This window comes from Chionomys nivalis, chromosome 15 (genome assembly GCF_950005125.1).
Source record: "Chionomys nivalis chromosome 15, mChiNiv1.1, whole genome shotgun sequence".
Taxonomy (NCBI): Eukaryota; Metazoa; Chordata; class Mammalia; order Rodentia; family Cricetidae; genus Chionomys; species Chionomys nivalis.
The window spans coordinates 48774771-48800879 of NC_080100.1; the positions used below are offsets into that span (position 1 = coordinate 48774771).

Below are 26109 nucleotides of genomic sequence, written 5' to 3' on the forward strand. Positions count from 1 at the left end.
CAGGTCTAGTTGTCCTGGAACTCTCTTTGTAGACTAAGCTGGTATTGAACTCAGAGATCTGCCCACCTCTGCCTCCTGAGTGCTGGCTGAGATTAAAAGTGTGACCACCACACCCAGCTGATGTGCAAAGTTTTTACAGATGCACAGAATGCAACAGGGGATATGGAGACTTCCACCATATAACAATCGGAATCCCTGTAAGGAATTCCTAAATGGGCTGTGCATGAAGCTTTGAAGGTGAAGACTAAGTTGTTGTGAAAACATCAGAATATTAAAGAATATGAGAAATTAGCTGAAGAAGGCTGCAAGCACCCAATAGAGCCAACTCAAGGGAGAGGCCAAACAGTGTGATCACAACTCAAATCAGGTAGTTGGCTTACATTATCAGGTTACACTGTTAACACTCAACATTAGAGATGAAATGCATTCAGTGATTTTCAATACAATCATCAAGAGACCCAAATTAGTACACTACAAGTCTATACTTCTCATAATGGATCTTCTAGAACTACAACAAGCAGAGCTGATATTTTGTAAATAAACGAGCAATTATGCATTCATGATTAAGTGCACATGTATGAATACACATTACATGTGTGTGAGTCACAAGTGCTGCATTTCCATTTTAGAAACTCAGAAACTGTATATGACTTCATGTTCTACCAATAAGTCTTTTAAGTGTAAGTCATAATAAATTCATTTAAATTATAACCCATTACATAATATACATAATACATATGACAAAAGACTGGCAGAATACTTACCTTTAGTACATGCCTGTTCTGATTTGTTAACAAAAATTAGATTTTTCCCCCCAAAATTTTCTTGATCCTTAATGGGATTACAAATTGGACTACTGAATTGGAGTAATTCAAGAAAACTTTCATAACTACCCAGAAATTATCTAAGACAGTACCTTGGGGTTAAGGAAAACAAATCAAGCAAGCAAGCATATTTGTCCATAATATTTTAATACTTCTGCACTTTTAAATACTGGTTTTAATTTTGTGATTGTAACATGGAAGATCCATATTTTTTTTTTTAAAAAAAACATCATCAGAATCATAAAGCTATTATAGTTACACTCTACACACTCCCAAGGTACTTTAAAATAAAATGATTATGTTTGAGTCTGTGGATGAACAATGACAACAATCCAAATACATCATCTGTACAGCCTGGACTAAATACTGGTAAAGTGTCTGATCCGACACACAACTGTTAAGCTTAAAGATAACCAGCACAATTTCACAAGCGAACCAGTTCAGCCCAGTTAAAATTCTCAGTAGCAACTGACACTGATATTGAACAGGTGTATAAATCAGTCATGAAAACAAACAGATGAGAAAGCCATGCTTCTTGTTCTTATTTCCTACTCACACCTCTTAGATACCCCCTTCTTTCCTCCACTGCTCCTCCTGCAGCAACACCAAATCAAGTTTTCTATCTCAAACCGTCTTCAATCCCAAGGGGAACAGTGCTCTCTCATCCTGTTTACTCACACGCAGGGACAAATCCCCACACCATCAATATTTTTCAGGTGTCTAAAAAAGCAAAAAGTAACCCAGGAGAATTGAGCATAGGGGCTTGTTTTGGGGGGCATGGAATGGGGGCTTTGGTAAAGAGAAATACCCATGTATGAAGAGACATTATAAATATTCAGTATGTAGGAATTAGCTAAATGAAAGTAATTCTTGAGGGTCTAAATATTGTAAAATGGCCAGTGCTCCTCCTAACTTTGACTTTTTGAATACTTTCAGTATTTCTGAACTCATTTCTGAATCTGATTGGGCAGGATTAACTCCAATAAAGTAAGAGTGCAATTACTGAAAGGTAAAATGTATCATTTCTTATCTTTTTTTAAAATACAAACATGTTCAGTGTAACATTTTATTTACAGAATAAATTGTAAAAGTATATCACCACATTTAGTGCAAATGCAACAGGTGATCATTAGATTCAGACACTGCTTCAGAAACTTTGCATATCTTTGTAAAATAAAGCTATCCAATTTAGTTATGAAAGAGTTACTGTCTGGTTTGTCATAGTTATCAGAAATGCAAACAGAGGAACATTTATAGTGGGCGTAGAGAGTTTTTTTTCTTTTTTCTTTTTTTTTTTTAAGATTCCCACCTACAGCAAATAAACTTTCCCTCCCAACCCTCCCGGTTCTCCCATCCCAACCCCACAGCTGATTGTAAAATAAAATACACATTTGAGGTATAAACTTTTCTTTTTTTAAACATCACAATATAAAATGTTAACTGGTGATGTAAACTGGTATGATAATCTATCTCACTTGCCTTCCTAGCATTACCACCATATAGGCACTTTTCCACAGAGTCAAATTATGAATAGCATTTCTGTAATAAGGCATATTCCATGCACATCATTTAGAGAAAGGAAAATTAAAAATATAAAAGATTTATGGGACATGAAACCGCGTGCATGTGATGTAAGGTCTATGTTTAATATGTACTTTTCTCTCTGTACAGAGTAATAAATATCATTCTATCTGACGCAAGTAATTCACTTCCAGGATTGTGCATATTAATTGATCAGACTAATCCCATCATTAAATTATCACACCTTGCATTTATCATTTAGATTCCATTTCCATGTATGGAATATATACAGGTCATGTTTTACATGACATGACTTTCTGCTTTACAAAAAGGGTCTGATTGTTGTGTTTCTAAGGAGAGGAACACGCAAAGCATCTACAAATTGCCTCTGATATACATAAATACATCTGCTTGTAAATGCAATGAAGAGTTTGAAGTGGGCAGTCATCTCAACTTCATGAGTACCATTCCTTGCCTCAACTCCATGATTCAAAGTTTTTCACAGGACTACAACTAAGTCAGGTATTTTACATGTTAGCTTCTTATAGCAACTAAAGAAAGCATTTCAGTTTGAATAGTGTGGAATTAATTGTATTGTTCTGCTGAAATTTATAATCAAGAGGCAAATGGGAGCATTGCTTAGATTTTTCTATGTATTCCTTGTGATATATCATTTAAAGTGATCCAAGCTAGAAAAACTAACATATTTGTTACAGAATACTAGAAATATTAAATCAAATGTCAAATTCAAACAGTCTGATTTGGTTTAACAAGTAATACCATATATTCTCTTACAAATTTCAGGAAAAATATCAACTCATTTTATCCTGACCATTGTATTATAAAGTACTTATACCCACCAGAGACGTACAGATGTTTCTGACTGGAGGCAGGCAGAACCAATTTAGGAATTACCAAATTGTGTCCATAACAAACTGAAAAAAGTTGGTAGCACATAGTACACAACTAAAATATATAATAAAAATATAAAGATATCTGGGGGAGAAAATAAAGCTTTTCATTCTTTCTCCATCAGAACTAATGTTCTTCATAGGAGTAAGACTATAGAAAAGGCAAAATCACAGATTATCAACAGTCCTCAGTTATGAAGAGACACACAACATGAATCATTATAGAAATCAGCAGCAATAGATTCTATGATTATACAAAGCAAAAAGTCAAAAACTCTGGACACAGACACAGACTGCAGGCCTGTAGAAGCCCATCTGAATATTTGGTGCACAGAGAGCACATGCCTCAGGTGCATTCAACTTCTGTGCTTTTCTTTTGTGCACAAAACCTGATACAACTGAGGATCTTAGGCTGGACTGTGGGAAATAAAAAATTCTGAAAAAGTTTCCAAAAATTAAAGCATCAATTAATTCCTAGTTGTAATTCAAAGTTATTTTTTTCTCTCCTAGGAGCAAGCAAATAAAAATATAGCCATATACATGTGATTTTACATGTATTTATAGTTACACACTGAGCGAGGAGATCTAGCAGGAGATGGCTAGTGTTAGATACCCAGCTTTACTATTGCAATGTTTCTTCTTAGGCCACAGACAAGGCTGTAGATCCTACGTTCCAACTTAGAGCACTCATTTTTTTCTATCTTTCTCCAACATGGAATGTCACACAGCCTTGCTTCAGTCACTGCAGGGGAAAAAAGACACATAAATCCTGTGCAATAGATCAGGAAAGCAAGAAGACTACCAAAATAGATGCCTCCCACACTCCATGTTCACAGCTTACAAAGAATCTCTACAATCATTTATCTTTAAAGGATTTCCATCCTTGTGAATGTAAAACGATTGATATTCCTCTGTGTGTGTGTGTGTGTGTGCAAAAACGACATTACTTCCTATATCAGAGATTTTAAAAAGGTTTTCAACTTATTTCCGTTCTACACATGTATAGTCAAGTCAAAGAAACATTGCTCTGAACCCAGCACTCTAGAGGCAAATGTTATGAATGTCCTAGCATGTTTATTTTAAATGCTTAAAAATTATTCTTTTGGGGGCGGGGAAAAAGGCCCAGTCAGTAAGGTACCCATGAGAACCTAAGTCTGGATCAGTGGTACCAGGTGAAAAGATGGACTGTTGCAGGTACCTGCAATCCCAATGCTGGGAGTGCTGAGGAGGACCCTGGGGCTTGCTGGTCAGCCAGCGAGCTCTAGGTTCAAAGGCACTGTACTTCAAAAAAATGTGAAACTGTCTGGTGTAGTGGTATATTCCTTTAGCTCCAGCACTCACTCAGGAGGCAGTGTTGACAGATAAACTTGATTATACTGTGGAAAGATGTGCCACTGTGATTGGATTAATAAAAAGTTAAACAGTCAATAGCTAAACAGGGAGAATAGGCAGGACTTCTGGGCAAAGAGAAGAACTGGGGAGGAATCTAGGCACACAGAGGAGATGCCAGAGATGCAGAACAAGTCTGACGTACAGAATAAAAGAAAAGTAAAAAGCCATGTCATAGTTAGACTATAGATTAAAAAGTACGGGTTAATTTAAGATAAAAGAGCTAGTTAGAACAAGTCTAAGTTATAGGCTGAGCTTTCATAATTAGTAAGTCTCCGGGTCATTATTTGGGAGCTGGCTGGCAGGTCAACAGAAAGACTTGTTACAGCAAAGACAGATGGATCTCTGAGTTTGAGGCTAGTCTCATCTAGACAGTGTGCTTCAGGATAGCCAGGGCTGCAGAGTGGGACGCTTATCTTGAAAAAATAAATAAATAAAGTAGAAAGTGACACAGCAGGATTTTTAACACTGACGTCTGTCATCTGCACTGTGTACTTGACTGAGAAACAACCCTATATTAGTGGACACACACACTGACCTTTGGTATAGATGAATATGTATAAGTCTAGAAGAACAGATGCAAAAACCAACTAGTTTCTGGGAAAGAGTAACACAGGGAGTTGGTACTTCTTGCATTCTATAATGTAATTCTGTAATGTCAACATTTCTCTAATAGTAGTAGAAAAATTAGTAAGCATTAAAGACTACAACCCTTTACTTGGGAACATAAAACATTTTTAACACAACCTTCTAATAACAAATTGAATTTGCTATCTGCAGAGTAAAATTTGCAACCTGCTAGCCAGCAAGGTTAATAGATCCTCCGTACCTGTTCATACTAAAACAGAATTGGTTTTCCTGTAGTTTTTTCTTGGACATAAGAAGTAAAACGTTTTAGAAATTTAGGATATTCTCGTTTTGCAACTGCTCTTAACACCGAGGCTGGTGCCCATCCTCCTGGGTTCACTGGAAATAAAGGGAAGTTAAAACTATTAAGACACAGTTCTCCATCTCCATGTGAAGTACCTATGTATTCCTTCTCTTTCAAGCACCCCCCATGTTGAAACAGCTAATATTTCTGGACCTGAAACTATTCATCACCCTATGCCCCTCATCAGGTAGTAAGAAAGGATATATATCTTTCTAAAATGGCCTTGATTCTTCCTAAACACCATGGAAAACTAACACAGCAACATTTAAAGTTTAACTAAATAAACACACAAGTGACAGAAAGGCTTGCACAACAGTGAGTCAAAATGAAGCAATGGCACTGGTAGCTATTAAAGACCGGCAGAGAAGATTTAGAAAACTAAAAGTCTAAGTAATTTTCCCACTCTAGTTTCTATTTTTAATTATAAATACATTCTACCAGGCAACTATATATAAAATGACTCTTAAAATTAAAGATATACGAAATAGTGACCTATGCACAAAATTTTAAAATTTATGCACCCAGTCATAACTTTAAAATTTCTCATATACTATTTCTGCCGGGTGGTGGTAGCGCACGCCTTTAATCCCAGCACTCGGGAGGCAGAGGCAGGTGGATCTCTGTAAGTTCAAGGCCAGCCTGGTCTACAAGAGCTAGTTCCAGGACAGGCTCCAAAGCCACAGAGAAACCCTGTCTCGAAACAACAACAACAACAAAAAATTCTCATATACTATTTCTAAGGTAGAAATTCAGGCATGTGGACTTTCAGGGTTTTCCACACAGTTCTACATTTAACTTAACCAAAGCTTAATGACCAGGAAATTGGATATATTTATGTAGATGATGGGTCAAGAACCTGTACATTATCAATTAGAACAAACAATACATACCATTAGCTACATACGTAATCTTGCACAGAATGTTGTCTCTGCTTATCTCCTGGTTTCCCTCTGGTGGGCTAACTAAGGTTTGACAAATCATAGCAACATTGATTTTGGCACGGACACATCGATTGTTCAGCTGTCAAAACAGACACACAAAACTAGCATCAGTTTGTAGAATATTCATTATTTTACAATCTCTGTTCCCCTATTACTGCATTAGTTTAAACTGTTATGAAGTTTCCAGTAAAACTTCCTTAAAATAACTGATGCATACTTTTATTTTATATGCACAGGGGTGTTACCTGAGCACACTGTATGTACAGTGCCCAGAGAACACAAGAGGATGTCAGGTCCCCTGATATAAGTTACAGATGGTTGTGAGCCACCATGTCAGTACTGAGTTGAACGTGGGTCCTTTGAAAGAGCACTCAGTGTTCTTAACTTCTGAGTCATTTTTCTAGAATCCATTTGAAATCTTATAATAACCAACTAATATATGTCAAACTGATAGACACCAAGATTTTCCCTCTTCCAAAGTACTAACTGGTACCGTATCAAGGGAGAAACAACAGGATTCCAGTAGTTAGTAATGGCTTAAGAGATAAGTTTAGAAGTAAGCTACTGGGATTACCCAAGTAGCTACATAACCAAACTCAGAAGGAAAGCTAAACAGCTCTAGTGGGGATGCTGACAGCCTTGGCACTTATCTTCTGAAAACAAAAGAGCTTTCCAAATGATCTAACAAAAAAAATCTAAATCCCATCAAGTAGCTATGTGTGGGTGGGAGGGAAGTGTGTTTAAATTTGGCTGCTTTATGTATTTGGCTTTATTTTGTAGAATTATATTTATTTCTATTACTATACTCACAGGAGCGCTGTCATGATCCACAGAAAAATTACAAACTATCCAAGTCTCAGGGTCATTTTCAGTCAAGGCTGGGATCTTTCGAATAGCAGAAAGATACAGCACGTCTCTCTGAGACGCAGGCCACACTCTCTGTGGAAGAATGAAAGGTGTTGTGACAATCTGAATTACTTTTATTCAGGTGTCATGCAGAACTTTAAGTCCCATGAAGTTGGAATTTATCAAACTTTAAGTGGGAAGCATCAGAATCGTGACAAAGATGCATATTAACAGTCGCCAGCTTTCCAGAGTTTTCAAAGTATTCTTTTTCCTTTTAAAATCACTGTAAATTCACCACACTATTTTTAGTGTACAATTTTGTACATCAAATGTAATTAGTTACAGCCACAATATATGGAACTGTAATATACCTGAAATTATCACCACAGACAGAAACTTTGTATCCATGAAGCAACAATGGGACAATCCACTCTCCATAGTTTCTGTCAATGTTCTACTTAGAGAATCAAAGAATTAAAAAGTAAAATTAAAAAAACATCTTCTTCATAACACTTCTGAATTAATTTTCAATGATTTATATCAAATATTTCTATTTCAAATCATAAGAAAAACTACTTGCTATGGAAATGACATACAGCTTATTAACTGGAACTATGTAGATGATAGAAAACATAAACTTCTATCCTGTTCAAGTGACTTTTTATGTTGGATATTTGGTATATGCGATTGAACTCTGCCCTTATTATATAATAATGCGCACTCTTAGCTATGAATGCAATAAATGGCCAACAACTCAATTTCAATACTGCCCTTATTATATAATAATGCGCACTCTTAGCTATGAATGCAATAAATGGCCAACAACTCAATTTCAATACATTTGCAAAGTAAAACCTTATTTTTTAAAGACCTAAAATTTCATTAAGTTTGGCAAATACAGACAGGGCAACATATAAAGATTTACTGTTGTCTTTATATTTGCTCGATACTTCATTAGAATCAGGTAATCAGGGTTGTGAATGTAGCTCAGCTGGTAAATGCTTGCCCATTACACACTGAGTCCCAGGGTTTAATCCCCAGCACAGAATAAACCATGTGCTTTTTCTTGCTTGCACTTGAGAGGATAAGACATATGAACTATACAGCGAGTTTGAGGCCAGTCTGAGACCCTCGCTCATAAAAAGCAAGGAACAACAACAAACATAAAGCAGGACTAGTGAATCAGCTGGGCACAGCACCACACCTACAGTTTCAGTCATTCAAGAAACTGAGGCAGGAAGACTGCTTGAATTTAAGGACTGCCTGAGCAACATGACGCTCTGTCTCAAAAACAAAGACAAATAAAAAGAAAGTAAAGAATATAAAGCTACAAGGACAACAACAAAAACAACTCCACTGTCATGAGACGGGCAATCTTCTTTTATATTTCATCAATGAAGTTAAATTTAATGAAAAAAAAAGTTATAGACTGACTTTGCCGAAAAGGTAATTCTAAAACCTTATTTTAGGAGGACAATAACTGCATCTTAATTTTTTATTTAACATAATTCTTTATTGAATCTTTGGAAGTTTCATATTTTGCACCCTAATTCCACACATCTCCAGTTCCTTCATATCCTCTCTCACCCTTGCAGTGCCCTCTACCCCCAAAAAACCAAACCAAAACCAAGTGAACAAAAACAAAAAGAGTGTATCTTAATTTTTGTTACACAATGTGGCATTTAAAGAAATTTTCTTTTAGTTTTCAGTCTAAATATAACCTGTCATACTTTCCATTTAGTATTTACCAGGTGAAATACTTTCAGCACCTTGCTTCCCAAGATCAATTCTTTTCTAGCAGTAAATTTCTTCTGCCCTAAGTTATTGGCCATTTATCTTCATTACATATTACAGGACAATTACCTGATACTTTGTTTATAAACATTATACTTCATATTAGACTCCAAAGCCTGTGTGTTGATACAGAACACCTACTGTTACACACCTGTAGAGCAGGTGAAATGAAGCAAGCTTACAATAGACAGAAGACATCTCACATAAGGACATTGGGTTCAGGAAATTCATGTTAATTTTTTATATTCAACTCAAAAAATATTTTTACAAGACAGAAACTCCCCACTGATTAGGAAAATTAAGTATTCCCCGATATTATATAACTTTACATAAACAGTATTGCTTTTAGTGGATTTCTCTATAATTTCCTCTTTTACTTTGCAAAAAAGTATTTCGGGGCCAGTGGGATGCCTCAGAGAATGTGCACTTGTTACTGGGCCTAATGGTCTGACTTTGATCTCTGGGGCCCACATGGTAGCAGAGAGTATCAACACTGGTGGGTTGTCCTCGACCTCCACACATATGCTGTGGCATGTATACATACATAAGACACACACACACACACACACAGTAAAAAAAAATATTTGTCATTTCCCCAAAGGGAAACAGCATAACAAATGAACAAACAAACAAAAAAGGCAAGAAAACTCAGCAACTTCAGATATATAGAAAAGCAATGGTAGAACTAAAATAAAGGGAACCAATTTAAATAATGTTTCCATGTGCTTTAATGGTATGACAATCTCTCAGCTTTTTCTTGTCTCCAGATAATTTAGGTAGATAATTTTCTTCTTTATATAGTTAATGCCATAATCCCTAACCTTAATTATTGTCATAGGAAATTATCACTTGTATATATTTGATATACAATCATTAACAGGGTGAGACACTAAACTAAAAAGTATCTAAATCAGGCCCAGAAGGTTCTTTTCTAGATTTTGGATCTACATAGAGAGAAACTAACTACGGATCTTTATCCAGGGCTGCATCTAGACTATTCTTCAGATTCTTAACTCCATACATTTTTGTTCTAAATGTAATGATAACATTTTCAAATACAGACCCTTCCTGAGGTTGTAATAAAGTCTTTGGGTCTCAAGCTGGACTTACTGACACATGGCTTTAATCCCATCACTTGGGAGGCAGAGATAGGCAGAGTTCTGAGAGTTCGAGGCCAGCCTGGTCTACCCTGTCATAAACAAACAAACAAACTTCTTTGGATTTTTTGTGGGATTTAAACTGAAACTCCTGCTAAATTGTACTGTAGCAAATCTGTATGTTTGAATCTGAATTACTGGCTTCTTTGGGGACAAATGACAAGATCATTACCTTATGTGTTTGATAAATGATGATTGCATTATCAGCTAATGTTTCCACCACATGAAAGTTTTCTATCGTAGCTGAAATGAAGAGAAGCATATTAGCAGCTGAAAAAATGTATTTCATTTTCTAGAATGCAATAAATTCACTCAAGAGGAGTGAATTATAAAGCACATTATGGTAAAACAAATAGGATCTTGAATTACCTCGGCTAAATCAAAATGGAAGGCAGCTGGTACTTGAAACTAGAGCTACGAGTTTGCTTCTGTTCTCCAGAAGGCAGTTGTGAGGCCTGACTACCAGGAAGTTCTCTGCAGTAAAGTATCTTCCATAGCACGACAAGCAGTTCTAATCACTACTGTACTACCGCAGCTCAAACAGTCCCTAACGCTAGACTCCTCTATTTCACCTCACTTACAAGGTTAGTGTGCTCTAGTTTGGCATAGGCAGTTATATTTCTGAGGAACAAATGCCAAAATGCCAGTGATAAATACCTTATGATGTTCAGAAAGAATTATATTTATGAATTCCAAGTCTAAGAACACATGCATGAAAATAATTCTAAGCTGATTACAGTATGTTTGTCTGGTGATTTGTCACAGAAACAGGACAATTTAGGAAAGTGTAGATGGATGAGAAATCTCCCACAACAATCCTGACTTTTCTACTAACTTGTCCTGTCACCTTTGACAAATCTATTTCATGCACATGAATTTCACTTTATTTATATGGAATTACCTACCTATCATGAGATACTTTTAGGACATGGACCCAGTGATATCTTACGTGTTCTAAATAGTGAAAAGATCTACTTAAAAGTATTTTCAGGCATAATTGTACATTCCTGTAATCATACAATTTGAAAGGCAAACAAAGGTGCTAATAATCCAAGGCTAGTCTGGCTATATAGTGAGACCCCATCTTTAAAGTAAGATATGGGTCTGTGGAGGTAGCTCAGTGGTAATATGAGCTGGGCATATGTGAGGGCCTGGGTTTGATCCCACTACCACCACATGCAAATGAAATTAAGGTACAATTAATCCTGTATACGATTCTCTTAATATTCTTTACATTGAGTTGATAAACTATCAGTACAGACAATCAGGTTTTATTTGACATTAAGTTGAAAATGAAAATAATTATTTGGTATAATATATTAATAATGATAACTTACTTTCCCAGTCATTGCGAACATCAACATTCCAAAAGTAATTGCAGACCTCATGTCCTGTAACACCTTTAACCGCATGGGTAGCTTTCAAAGGATCCAGAACAATCCCATTTTCTTCGACTTCTCTTCTGTATACCTAAGGAAAAAATATTTGAAAAAAAAAAAAACCCACAAAACTCAAACCCTTGGCTCTTGGGCATTCTAGATCGGGTACCCTGCTGCTCTCAAACCCTTGGCTCTTGGGCATTCTAGATCAGGTACCCTGCTGCTCTCAAACCCTTGGCTCTTGGGCATTCTAGATCAGGTACCCTGCTGCTCTCAAACCCTTGGCTCTTGGGCATTCTAGATCGGGTACCCTGCTGCTCTCATGCAATGCATACATCCTGCACTGTCCCTTTAATAAAAAACCGTTTTGCCAAGATAAATTTTTTAAAAAGTTAGACTCTTGAAAATCTATTTATAGAACATATTCTCCTACAATAAGCTAAATTTATATGATAAAGATATTTCAAAGTGACAAATCTAAGATAATTCGTCACTCTCTTTTTTGTTGTTGCTCTCTCTCTCTCTCTCTCTCTCTCTCTCTCTCTCTTTTTTTTTTTTTTTTGAGACAGGGTCTCACTATGTACCTCTGGCTGTCCTGGAACTCAATATGTAGACTAAACCGGCCTAGAACTCAGAGAGATCTGCCCGTCTCTGCCTCCTCAATGCTGGGGTTAAAGATGTATGCCACCATGCCCAGTTCTAAGGTAAATTTCAACCATGAAAAATTTATATATATGATGGGTGACTAATTGCTACAGATTAAAAAAATAATATAAATTAGCATTATGAATCAAACATTCTCAAAGGCTATTTGACATAGCCAACAATCAAGCATATTGACTTAACCTGATGTTCAATGCTACATCCCCAGCCTCTGGAACAGTATCAGAAACAGACTAGGTGTTCAATTTGTTGAACAAAACACTGGAAGCAGAAATGGCAAAATGGATAAAAACACAGCTTCATGGTTTTAAAACACTGAGGCTGTGTATGCTAAGTGATAAGTATGATCCATTATTTAACAATTACAGTTTGCTACTTTAGAGAAATCTGTGGTAAGTTCTTCCCAGAAATAAAGAAATGTGGTGAGAACAAGCTGCCATGTTATCGGGTGCTCACACCTGACAGTCTCTTCTTGACATGTTCATGTACATTATCAGGCCTTGAAATTTCATCATTGCTCAAACTGGAAACTGGACTTTAAAAATTTCTACATTCAAAGCTTAGAAAACTATTAAACAAATTCCTGATCCTCTCTAAAACATATCAGCCTGTCTTTTCTACCATTGCTTATATATTCTACTGAATGTCTTGATCATATTGTGCTTGATGCTCCTGAGTGGTCTTTCAGGTCTCTTGTTTACTTCTTTCATATCTGTTTAACCTCTCTAAAATGATACAAAAAATTAACTTTCTCACTGATAGCTTACTTTATGATTCTCATAATTTAACCCCAATTTCGCTCTCTCTAATGCTGTGGGTTAGAGGAATGTCTTCTGTTTACACCTCATTAGAGGTAGAAGAACTTCACTTAGGTTACTAAACTCTCATGGTTTCTTTTCATTTCTTCAGTCTGCATCTCCAAAGAACAGTGATTTATCTGAAGAGTGAGTGTGCGGTGGAGACAGTATGGACCAAACAGTATAGTAACAAGGTAATATCTGGGAACAATATCTATCACATTTAAGCCAAAGACTGAAAGAATTATTTAGGGGCTGGAGAGATGGCACTGGCTGCTTTTCCAGAGGACCTGGGTCCAATTCCTAGCACCCAACGACAGCTCACAACTGTCTGGAACTCTAGTTCCAGGTCATCAACATCCTCATACATACATTCATACATACATACATACATACATACATACATACATACATACATACATGGAGGTAAAAAAGAGAGACAGAAATATCTAAATAGGAAGCCATCAGCTAATTGAGGTCTGTTTTAAATAAAAAAAACTCTCAAATTTTACTTTCTGTTGTCTATGCAAAGCAGATATAATGCTCATAGATTTATAGTATGATCACAAATCAATTAATAGAAATAAAGCCATAGTACTTTGATGTAATACCTTGTTTAATGTATTACTAATTACCAATATCAGCGGTCTTCACTTTGCAACCCAAATAATTTGTGTGGGAATTACCTTCATTTCTCCTTCTTCTACAACCAGTTGCCAATTCGCATCACCACCTACATCTTGTAATGAGTAAGTCATGTGGTTCTGTACCATCTCTTCAACCTTGAAAAGAAAAATAAAGGCATGAGAATTCACATGTAAGATGTAAGTCACTATCTTTAAAACAGAACGGTATTGCTTACATCAGGCCAGGAATAGCAGGCTTACAAAGCTGAAGTCAGTGAGTCGTACATGGAGACAACGAGTTTAGTCACATTCCACATATCCAGGTTAATGGAATAGGTAGGGAAATGGAAATGCAGGAAGATGTCAAGTGACATGAACTTGGGCTATGCATTCTTTACTAAGAATATAGAGATGATGCCCTGAAGCACAGCACAGGTCATGGAACACTGAGGAAAACACACACACACACACACACGCACACAATCCAATCCCAGTGTCCTTATATTTAAGACTCTGTAGCGATTTCTAGAAAACTTGTTATGTGTTAAATTGGAAATGTTTATTGCCCCAGTTAAACTCTCTTCAACATAAATCAATATAAAATAAGCCTTTTCTTTTATTCTAAATCTTTGCTCTGAATTCTTTTAAAAATAGTATTAATAATATTCATTTATGCTAGCATTTAAACATAACCACTTTTAAATTTATTATTTCAAAATGTCTAACCCTTTGCCACTGAGAACTGAACCCCGGGGACTTGAACATCTATGTTTGTCTAGTCCTACAAAATTTTATTATTGGTATATAACCAAGGTAAGCAAAGAAAACAGAATAAACAGTTCATATTCCCAGAATCCTAATCCACTTATTTAGACAATTTTATGAAAATGTTCTTTACAAAGTCACACAGTTTGAGATGCTTTAAACAAAGTAGAATGTTAGATGATAATGTCAACACAATCACCTTAGTAATAAATACATAAAGGAAAGCAGAGAGTCAGAGAATATTTAACACACTCATATTTAAAAATTTGATGAATTTAACTTCTTATTTCCTATAAAGTCTATTGGGCTTGCCTGGCATACTGATCAGGAAGCTGGTTTATACATTTTGAAATAAAGTTTTGAGACATGAATTCTTAAAATACCAACAATAGTTGGCATTTAGTATAGAAAATCAATAACTTTTATTAATTTTATAATTTAATATTTATTAATTATTAATTTTCTACACTAATGGATGTCATCAATATGTTATAGAGGTATGTATTTATGTTACAGCAAGCTTTTTGGATCTTAGAATACATTTTTAGTTACTGAAAATGGGTGATATTTTAAGCATTTTCTGATTTAGCAATGACCCAAAAACTTTGTAATAAAAATAATAATATGTACTCCAAAATCTATTTTCATACCAAATACTAATAGCATTCATAATTCTTAAGACAATGTGAGTGATCACAGATTTTAGAGTTGAGGAACTTATTAATTTACCTAATAACATATTCTGTAATTTTGTCCGTTTAGTTAGTTGTGATTCTTAGTGTTAAATAATGGAGTCATTTCTTTAGCCCTATATTCTGAAATTGTAAAAAGCTTTAATTAGAAAGAAACAAAAACAAACAAAAAAGCAACTCTAGGTGCTGAAAGCTGTGTGCCTCTCCCTCTGAAATCTGCTTTGTGTGAGTCAGCGAGTCTAATGCCGAATCCCAAGTCACAAATACATAAAAGTATGTGAGTCCCACAAGTCTAGGGAGCTGTCTCCTAGTATGGGAAAGAAACCTAACCCAGTAGTGTTGCCTTGATTCACCTGCCTGTCACACTAGAGGAATCTCTCACCATTTTGAGCTTCTTAAATCATAGAAATGTTTAGATTTGAAAAATATTACTTTGGGCAAGAAATTGGGAGTTGTTAGAGATGAGAAAACCCTACTGCACAAGGCTTTCATGTGAAGGAAGAATATGAAACACATTTTACTTAGTAAAGATGGAATTCAGTTTAAAATATGTCAGTGTCATCCACAGCTCTTGTTGTCATAACATATGCAAGTAGTTTTACTTTTCTATAGATTATTTCTGAAGTAAGTATTTAAAATGTTTGCAAATATTTTTGATTTGCATTTTTCTAGAAAGAAAAGCCTATTTACCAAATACAATCTGACAGGAGAGAGCACCTTTTTCAACATACAGATATCAAGCTGAATAGTATCTTTCTAGGCAGATTTTAAAAATGATATTCCTATTAAAAATTTCAAAAGATTGTCCATAAATTAAAGTTAACTGTTGTTTATAGACAGTTTAGTCTTGTTTTATTTTGCCAGGCAGTAGTGGTACACACCTTTAGTCCCAGCACTTGGGAGGCAGTAGAGGAAGGCTAATCTCTGAATTTGAGGCAAACATGGTCTACAGAGGAAGTTCCAGGACAGCTAGGGACACACACACACACACACACACACACACACACACACACACACACACCCCAACCCCAACCAAAATGTCTTGTTTTATTTTGGCTAAAGTGGGCTTGAAAAATCCCACAAAGAAACAAGGTAGATCTAGCATTGTGCTCCTAGGATCTCCAACTGGAGTACTATAGTTTTACAGTTATTAGCACAGAATCTTCTGTTCACTGTATCTTTCTTGAGATAATAACATTAGAGTCAAGGTAAGTGTTACAGGTCAAATCTCATTAAAATACATTCTATACTCACAGCAATGAAATATAAAGAAGCCAGTATCACTACAGAAGTAGTGACTTGTGCACCTGAGACCACTGACACTTCAGGTCTAACTCTGTAATCTATCCAGTTTACCATACATATATTTATTGTCAAAAGAATATGGCGAGCTAGGGACAATTAAGATTGATAGCAAGTCAAAGCCATTTTATCAGGATCAAACTTTGATATTCCAGGATATTGTTACTAGTAATAAATACTATCATAACCCAACAAATAGTTATTTTATTGGATTAAAATGTTTATTTATGTTTTCTGTATTAACTTTGGGAGTCCGTTTCTCCTCTCACCGTGTGGGCTGTCAACACTGGTCGCTAGGCTCACTGGCTTTCACCATCTCACTGGCTCCTAAGTGTTAACTAGGTAAGTATAACTTCGGGAGTCATGTCCTTGAATCTTTTTACCTAGAGTGGGAAATGAATCTACCCACATAGCATCCTACCAATGAACTATAGAAAAGTATATATAGAATACAAGTAAAATACAAAGGGGCATTACTTCAATCACAATATTTTTCTTTCCACCTCACATCCAAATCAATCAATATAAGGTGCATTAGGATACTACTAAATTTGGGGTTTTCTGAAACCGTTAGGACAGAAATTCAAAAAAAAAAATTGTCCTTTGATGGTACAAACAAAAATCTAGAAGGGCTCAAACATGGTTCTGATCTTTTTCGTACTCATGTAAGAAAACAATTATGCTTGCTGTTGTACAGTCACAGAGTCATAGAGAACTTGTTCAATAGAATATTAATAAAGTAACAGAGCACTGCTACCCAAAGAAAATGACCAAGGACCTGAATAATTGATTCACTGAAGAAATACAAATGCCTAGAAGTAAAAAAATAGTATGTGTAACATGTAAGACTGACAAAATGAGCTGAAGTATTTAGTGCCAGTACAGATAAACTGGCCCAAGTCTCCTGGTTAAAAATTTTTCAATAAGAATAAATATAACTTAAGATACTTGCATGGCCTTTGCTCCAACAATTTCACTTCTAGGAATACACATGAAGCAAACATATGCATAAGTATTAAAAGACTTATATAAGGAAACTAATTCAACAATGTTCACTACAATAACTATAATGAAAACACACACACACTCTCTCTCTCTCTCGCTCTCTGTATGTGTATGTAGACCTATATTTATTAGTAGGGAGTGAAGTTATTGAGTATACCTTTAAATATAAAACTATATGGAATAGTTTATAGGAATTATCTACTTTGCTAGCAAAAAGATAATTATTAAAGTGTGTATTTATTAACATATACCCGCTTGTGTGTGTGTGTGTGTTTACATATGTATGTTTGTGGAGTTCAGAGGACAGCATTGCTAAGTCTTTTTGTCCTCTATTGCAGTTAAAAATAAAGACTTAACTTGTATATGTAACATAACTGAGACCTGTTTTAAGCTATAACTTTAGAAAGTGTTACTGAAATCAGAGAGGGAAAGGCATACAGTAAGTCTGATTAGCTCAAGTCATTCATATTAACTATGATGTCAGTAAAAGGTCAGGCACTTAACACTATGTCCCTATATTTTAGTTAAATCACAGAAGCTATGCACAGAGATGCCACACGGCTTACCCAAATGACACAGTCAGAATGTGCACCCAGTCATTGTGATTAGACAGCTTAGATTGGTAACATAATATATCCCAAAAATGGAATCACCCCCCAAAAAATACAGGACTAAATGGCAAAGATTTGAAAATTAAAAAACCTGAATAGTTTCTAAGGACTGGGGATGAAGCTGAGTGGTACAGAGAATGCCTAGCATGTTAAGGCTAAGGGATTAATCCCCAGCACCATGAAAAAGGAAATAAAAGGTGTTTAAAAATGTTTATACTACAACAATATTTCCTGTCTGGCAAACTAATCTTATTTTGAAGACAGAAACTGCACATTCAGTTTACTGTCTTAAATTACCAATCCCTTAGTGAAGAGAAATAAACTTAAAATCAACCTTTATAGAGTTAGCAGATAAACAGGGATATTAACCTACAGTATCCACAGGTAACTTGAAGAAAATATAGCCTGTTCAATGAATTTAGTATCATAACAGTAATGAGATGACCTTTAGCTAAAGTTTCTTCTTTTGCTGAACATCACTGTGGCATTTAAAATTAGAACAAAAGTGAGACTGTTAAAATTCACTTTTATGATATAGCATATCCTATAATCCATGTCCATGAAGGTTGTTGAACCTGGAAAAATACAGCCATTAAATAATGAATAAAAAAACCAGGCTAATTCTATATATTTTAATTCAGTTGAAAAAATTCTCTGAGTACTACCTTCCTTAAGATAGAATCCCAGCTACTCACAGTAGAGGACACAAAGAAAGGGCCCATGCAAAGCTGGCAAAGGAGAATTATTTAGACGATAAGAAAAGCCTTGTTTGTGACTATTTAAAATTCAAAACCAAAACAAGTGTCCTGATCAATAGAGCGCTAAGAACTGGGCAAGCAGGCGGAAATACAGCAAAAAGGACTCAAGTCCACTCTATATATGCATACAGTACCTGGGAGCTGAATCTGTGAACATCGTCAGAGGCACTGACTAGATCAATGGAAGACATGGAGGAAGAGCGACTATAGGGCTACCAGAGACAGACAAAGAAAAAACCAAGTAATCAGAACAAAGGCACAACAGGGCATTCAGTACCAACTTGCAAACACAAGATAAAGCAAGAGAAAACAAAGCACTATATATGAACAGGCACAGCAGCAAGTGCTGACTTCACGCACCTATTATATATTCGGCTACAAACTATCCAGAAAAATGAATTATGTCCAAAAGTACAAACCACTTAACCTCAAGGAAGGAATTTTACTGCTACGCTGTACTATTTCCCATTCTCTGTTCCCTACCCTCACCCCTCCGTTTCACCTTAAAGAAAAAGCAAAGAATGTATGTTCAGAACATGATTTATAAGTTGTTTTGGAGAATGTATAGGGAATACAGCAATACAAAAACACCCCTTACTATTTAATTAATGAAGAGACGAGAAAACTTCTGTTATAGGATAGTACCATGATCAGTGAGGAATGCAGGCATTCTTTCAGTGAGCTGCCATTCGCTTACCTTCTGCACAAATCTATGAGTCCCAACAGAAGAAAAGGCATCTCCAGATGGCAAAGACGTAGGCCAGTGTAACCTGGCCTTCTCGCTCTGTGACTAAGAAAAACATATGTTAACATGACATGCTTCTGAGGTATATTTTGCAGCCTACAAATGGCTTCTATAATCTGAAACTAACATTTTATTAGTAAACATGTTAGCAATAATTAATGAATGTGGAAGCTACCCTATAGACACAGTTTTGCTCAATCCTGACACTTGCTTCAGACATCCCATATAGGTTTCTTCCTACTCCACAGATACCACATTAGATCACAGAAAAGCTCTTTTACATTGCTCCCAGCCAAAATTCTCTCACCCACTACTTGTACACTATCAAGTCTCATGAGTCAAGGTTAGTATTACTGACAGGTTTACTTTTTTATTGTTTTTGGTTTTCTGAGACAGGGTTTCTCTGTAGCTTTGGAGCCTGTCCTGGAACTAGCTCTTATAGACCAGGCTGGCCTTGAACTCATAGAGATCCATCTGCCTCTGCCTCCCAAGTTCTGGGATTAAAGGAGTGTGCTACTTCTGCCTGGCTACTGCCAAGTTTCTTTTATCTAAGGTCTGGTCAAATCATTTCGATTATTCTACTGCATTCAGGACCAGCAGGTATTGCCCACAGATTGTCATCAGAACCAATATCATTTGCTTCCCTTCTGGGTTCTTTTTTGTTTTTTTAATTTATTAGATTTTTAAAAAATACCAATCCAAGTTCCCACCCTCTCCTCTCCTCCTATTCTCTCCACACAACCTCCCATCGCTCCCCCTTCCAATCCTCAGAGAGGGCAAGGCACATTGCTTTGTGGAAAGTCCAAGGCCCTCCCTACTATATCTAGGCTGAGTGAGGTATACATTCAAAGAGAATAAGTTCCCAAAAAGCCAGTACATGCAGTAGGGGTAAATCCTGGTGCCACTGCCAGTGGCTCCCCAGTCTGCCCCAGCCAAGCAACTGTCAACCACATTCAGAGGGACTAGTTTAACCCTTCTGGGTTCTTAAGATCATTTCATGTATGTGTTGTTTTTTTTTTTTTTAAATCTCCTTTAAATGAAGGCAGTCTGCTTCATCTCACTATCTAACTCCTATTTACCTGATACTTGCCTTCCTATCTGTTCTTCAGTTTATCCGATTTCTTTTCACACATTCAAATAAATACTTACTAAAAGTAATGTGTTGGTGTGTTTGCACTCATCTCTTAACTACACAGAAGACAGATGGTAATTTGTATTCAGTGCTGTCTTGTTGACCAATTCATTTCATGTAACTTCTACTTCGTTTACAAATAATTTAAACTACAAAATGTGTAATGAAGGTGTCACTTGGAGAGAATCTTTGTAGTGGCTATTCTTGAACTGCTAAAGATCACACACTGAGAACAGAGAGGTAAATGATTTAAACTTATAGACTGATCTTATGGACCACCGATTCTCACTACTTTATAGTATTTTCACGTCATTTCTATCTTTGCCACACTGACAGAGATACAAAATGAAAAAGACTGATAATAATGAGTTCACTATTATTCCCAAATACACATTCTAAAAACAAACAAACAACAACAACAAAATGATGCTACTTCAGCTTGTACTTTAGGCTTCTAAGAACAACCTTAGGCTTCCAAAATCATACATTAATTGGGAACTGGAATTTTAACTGACTGCAGTGTAGCATCTTTTGAGTAAAAAAAAAGAAAGAAAGAAAGAAAGAAGTTTTACAGATTACTATGGAATGAACTTTTAAAACACTGACTTAAGAATATAAAGAAAATAAATATGAGAAGCAGATAGGTTATTTACCATGAAGGAGTTACTCCTGGCTACTTAGCCTAGTGAACTGATACAATGGAGAGATTTGTGGTATAAAATAATACAGACATGATACTCCACATCTAGGTTACTCACACGTGCCTCACGAGGCACTTTCAACTATAAATAGGACAGCTTGAAGGCAGCGAATCAAAGAGAAATAAGTAAGTAGAATTTACCCCCTCTACCATCTGGTGGTAAAATATAGTAAATGAATTGTAATAGAATTGACGCCAGGAATCAAAATAATCTTGAAAACGGAATTTAAATATTTAAAAAAATTCTTTCAGTCAATTCCCATAAAAGGAGCTGGGTATAAATGCTGTGACTTTAGTGAGGATTGCAAAGCAAAGTAAAAGTGAGGAAGAACTGAAGGTGAAGGCTGAAGGCAATAAATGAGCTAATAATAAAAGCTGGGTGGTACTAACGCTAAAAACAAAATCTCTAAAACCTGTGTATATAGATGGTACTTGAGAAGACTTTCAGAGAGGCCCTTCCGATATCAGAATGGTTAAGGCTGAATTCTTTAAGAGTAACAGAAGAATAGGCAGAACATTTTCATTTAAGTTCACATTAACTATGTATACTTCTTTTGAAGAACTATTGGCTTTTTTGTTTGGAAATTAAAATATAAAGGAACCGACTCACAAAGATTCTTTAATACTTATGATAGCTAATATTTTGGTTACATTCAGTTTTCCAATTCTATAAATACACATCAAGGAACACCTGTGATGTTAAAAGGAATGTGAATAGATATACCTGTTCCTCTATTTTATCTTGTCTGTCAAGAGCAGCTTCAACAGCATCAAAGAACTCCTCCTCATTAATCAGACTGTTTGGACCCTCCTAGACAACAGACAGGAAACAAACAGCAACTATTTCATTTATTTAAAGAAACAGAAACATTGACAACTTTGATATTACCCCTGAGAGGATAAAGTTCAAAATTGACCTAATATACATTTATTGAACAAAAAACTTTTTTATACTAGTATTCTTCCTAGTTAGTTAATACTAGTTAATACTAGTATAGTATTAACCACAGTGGTAACACATACTCTAAAAAATCATAAGTAATTTTATTAATTGAATACCTCATCCACCATATTTTTTGATTTGTGAAACAGGGTCTTACTTTGTACTCTACATTGTCCTAAACTCACTCTGATGCCTTCACTGCATCACACTTGGCAGCAATCCTCATTTCTCGGCTTCCTAAGAACTGGAATTACAGATTTAAGCCATTATATCAGGTTCATCTGCTGTAAACTGGCTAATACTGTTTCAAGGTTTAAGGTCTGAACTGCCAGAATCCAGTCTGCTTTCTACTTTTCTATGGTCCTGTGAGCTTAAGACTTTCAATATTATAAGGGTAAAAAACAAAACAAAAAAAACCCCATTTTATAGTAACCAAATTACTTGAAATTAAACTTTTATTGCCTATAAAGTTATATTTGGCCATACTCATGATCATAATTAAATAAACTATAAACAAGATAATTAAAATTGTAGAAACAGGGCTGGGAAAATAACTAATGTGTAAAGCAGGCATGGGAACTTGGGTTCAGATCCTCAACACTCATGTAGAAGCTGGGATCAAAGGCACATGCCTGCAACTCCAGCATCAGAGGATAGAGACAGGTAGATCCCGGGTCTTGCTGGCGAGCCAGCTTGGCCAAAATAGTGAGCTCTGGGTTCAGTGAGAAACTCTGTCTACAAAATAAGGTAGAGACTGACAGAGGACATCTGATAGCAACCACGTCACCACACCTACACACACATTAACTGACAAGAAAAAAAAGCTTAAAACTTCAAAAGGAATGAAGTCTAAAAATAGATAATAGTTTACTTGGGAACTTTATACTTTCTTATTTTTGTATGCTTTTATAATGCAGAGACTTGAACATGGGATCTTTATGCTTGGTGACAGTTCTGCCAATGAATTATATTCCTTTGCTGAGAACTGTTCACTTTAGAATTAAAATTTACAGGGATTTTAAAAAATTGGACTAAACTTACACATTTTAAAAAAGAATTATGTGAGACTGAGTCTCATGCAGCCCAGCTTGGCTTTAGACTTCTGATCATCCTGCTACTGACTCTCAGTACTCGGATTTCATGTCACCAAGCTGGTTCATTACTTTCCACTAAGGAAAAAAAAAAAGGAAGGCTTACTTTAAACAAGATGGAATAAAAATATTCAACAGATGGGTTCACTGTTTAGAGCACTTGATGTTCTTACAAAGGACCCAGGTTCAGTTCCCAGCATCCACATTGTGGCTCATAACCAAATGAAACTCCAGTTTCAGGAAATCTGATGTCCTCTTAAGAACTCAGGGGTACCAGGTATGTATGCAGAGAACATGCATATACACAATCAAAATGATCCTGCACATAAAAAATACAATGAAACAAATCTTTAAATAATAAAAAAAAGACTTCAACAAATGATACTGGAATGTAGATTCCCATGTCCTATCATAATTAAAAAAATCAGCTGCATTGGGTATGGTGGTACGCAGCTTAATCCTAGAGGTAGAGGCAGGGGACAAACCAGCCTGGGCTATAACAGGCACTGTCTCAAAACAATATACAAAAAAAAAAAAACCAGGATGTATTAAATATATTTAGAAGAAACCATTAAGTATAAATAATTATTTGCTAAGACTAGCAGAAGAAAGATTCATTATAAGGAAGCTTAAAATTTCATATGATCAATCAATAATAAATAAGGATTTTTAGACAGACTCTTACTCTAGTTTTGTAGCTCATGGTGACACAAGCCATGATGTCTGACTCAACAAGATATGTCTAAAGCTTTGGAGATGGCAAAAAGAATCTTTTTTTATAAAAAGCTTGGCATTTATATACATCATTAAGTTAATCCTGAGAAAAAAATTACATATATAGAACACTTAAAGGTTATAAAAGTACTAAAGGTCACTTTTGTGACAGATGTGGCCCCCAATCTAAGTCCGTACTTCATAATCTGGTCCTCCAAAACGGGGTTTCTTCTTAAGTTCTGCCATGGCGTTCTTGTACGCTTCTTCTAATCGTCTCCTCTTCTCCGAATCCTAAGTAGGTGGGAAAGGGAGAGAAAGTAACTGATTTAGTGAGCATTTTAAATATCATAAAAAGACTTGGCGGTGACTTTCTGTGTAACTGACCAAAAAATAACTACTTCTGTGAAAAACACAAATGTTCCTCTGCCTAGGAATACTTTCTGGTGGGATACACACTACACAGAAGCTACTATCTGAATCAATGTTAATATCACCTCTACGCACATTAAGTACTGAGGTGGTTAAGAAATGTTAAAGTGTTCAAACTTAAAACAAGATAAATAAGCACCAGAGAAATGGAGACTGCAAATTCCTGTACTCCTCCCCACCACAACACCATTATTTATTGTTGTGAGTGGGAAAAAAACAAGTATTGAATGCCAGAAATAAAAGAACTCAATTTCCAATAGACAATAGCAGTCAACACTAAATTTTAAAAATGATTTCTTATTCTTATTGCTGGTTAAAACTGTACTTTAGGACTGAAAAAGACTGATGACTTCCTTTAACTCTTCTATTTTATAGACAGAGCCAACAGTGTTAAAGATTCAAGTTAAAAACTTAAAGGCTGGCCCAAACAGAACCTTCCTGCCACAATATGGGTCACTGGATCAATTCTGATGTAATACTGAAGCCTAGTCAAGACAGATACCCTTCACTGTATCACTTCAAGTATTTTCAAGTTTAGACAGTTGGGCTAATTTAATGGGTAAATTAAACACACGCGCGCACACACACACACACACACACACACAAATCTAGTTACAAGTATCATATCCAAATTGAAGCTAGTATGCCTTATCATCAATAAACACAATTTTTTTCTTAGTAATATTAACTAAATTTATTTAACCTTGAAATTTTAGTCTTCCTGAGTATGACTGGCTAGAAATTAAGTACATTTCTAAAGAAGGAATTGTTATTATAGATAACCATAAAATGATCACGTATAAATAATATTTTGGTTAAAGAATATTTGAGTGAACATTTTAAGTTTAAAAAATATAAAATAATTCTATTATATAGCTGTTATTATCATCACGTATCTAACGTGCACTATAGAGCATAAGTTTCTTTAGGGAGTGTTTCCTGTTTATTATTTCTCTATTCCTACCTTACAGAAGACATGAGAACAATTTGGAACGAAATACCACCAATGAAATCACACTGATATTGTGCCTTCTTTCTTGATTTTATGAATTATATAAATATATTTAGTGATAAACAACCTCCTTGAATTAACTGACTTCATTACTTTTATTGTGCCTAATTTATAAACTAAACTTTATCATAGGCATGAGTCTGTAGGAAAAAAATAGTGCATAAAGAGTTTGATACTATTTGTGATTTTACATCCACTGGGAGTTTTGGAACATGTGTATCAGGTAAAGGTTTGCATACTGCTAGTTACTACAGCTCACTCTCCCTGGTGCTTGAGAACTCTGAACAGCTCTCTTCTTTTCTAAAGCCAAGAACTGTTTTAAATACACAGTGCTGTTTCTACCCTGCATCATAGTGGTGTTACAACCGTTGCTGCTTTTCTTAGTTTCTTGTTCAAACTGAAAGGCCTTCACACACTGTGAGCAGTAACAG

General features: G+C 35.6%; 1 protein-coding gene across 2 annotated transcripts in view; it reads right to left on the reverse strand.

Moving 5' to 3' along the window:
• Positions 1-958: 958 nt before the first annotated feature.
• The window catches only part of Cert1 (ceramide transporter 1), a 117134-nt gene continuing 91983 nt past the window's right edge, over positions 959-26109 (reverse strand). Inside the window, exons 8-18 of one of the 2 annotated variants that reach the window (XM_057789757.1) lie at positions 24436-24528; positions 22214-22300; positions 19610-19702; positions 19047-19124; positions 13840-13935; positions 11652-11784; positions 10487-10557; positions 7328-7456; positions 6467-6596; positions 5475-5611; positions 959-3998 (exon numbers count right to left, since the gene is read on the reverse strand). In XM_057789757.1, the coding sequence (XP_057645740.1) occupies positions 5484-5611; positions 6467-6596; positions 7328-7456; positions 10487-10557; positions 11652-11784; positions 13840-13935; positions 19047-19124; positions 19610-19702; positions 22214-22300; positions 24436-24528 (1038 nt within the window). In that variant the 3' untranslated portion in view covers positions 959-3998; positions 5475-5483. The remainder of the gene's footprint in view (positions 3999-5474; positions 5612-6466; positions 6597-7327; positions 7457-10486; positions 10558-11651; positions 11785-13839; positions 13936-19046; positions 19125-19609; positions 19703-22213; positions 22301-24435; positions 24529-26109) is intronic. The other variant, XM_057789756.1, reaches the window with a different exon arrangement.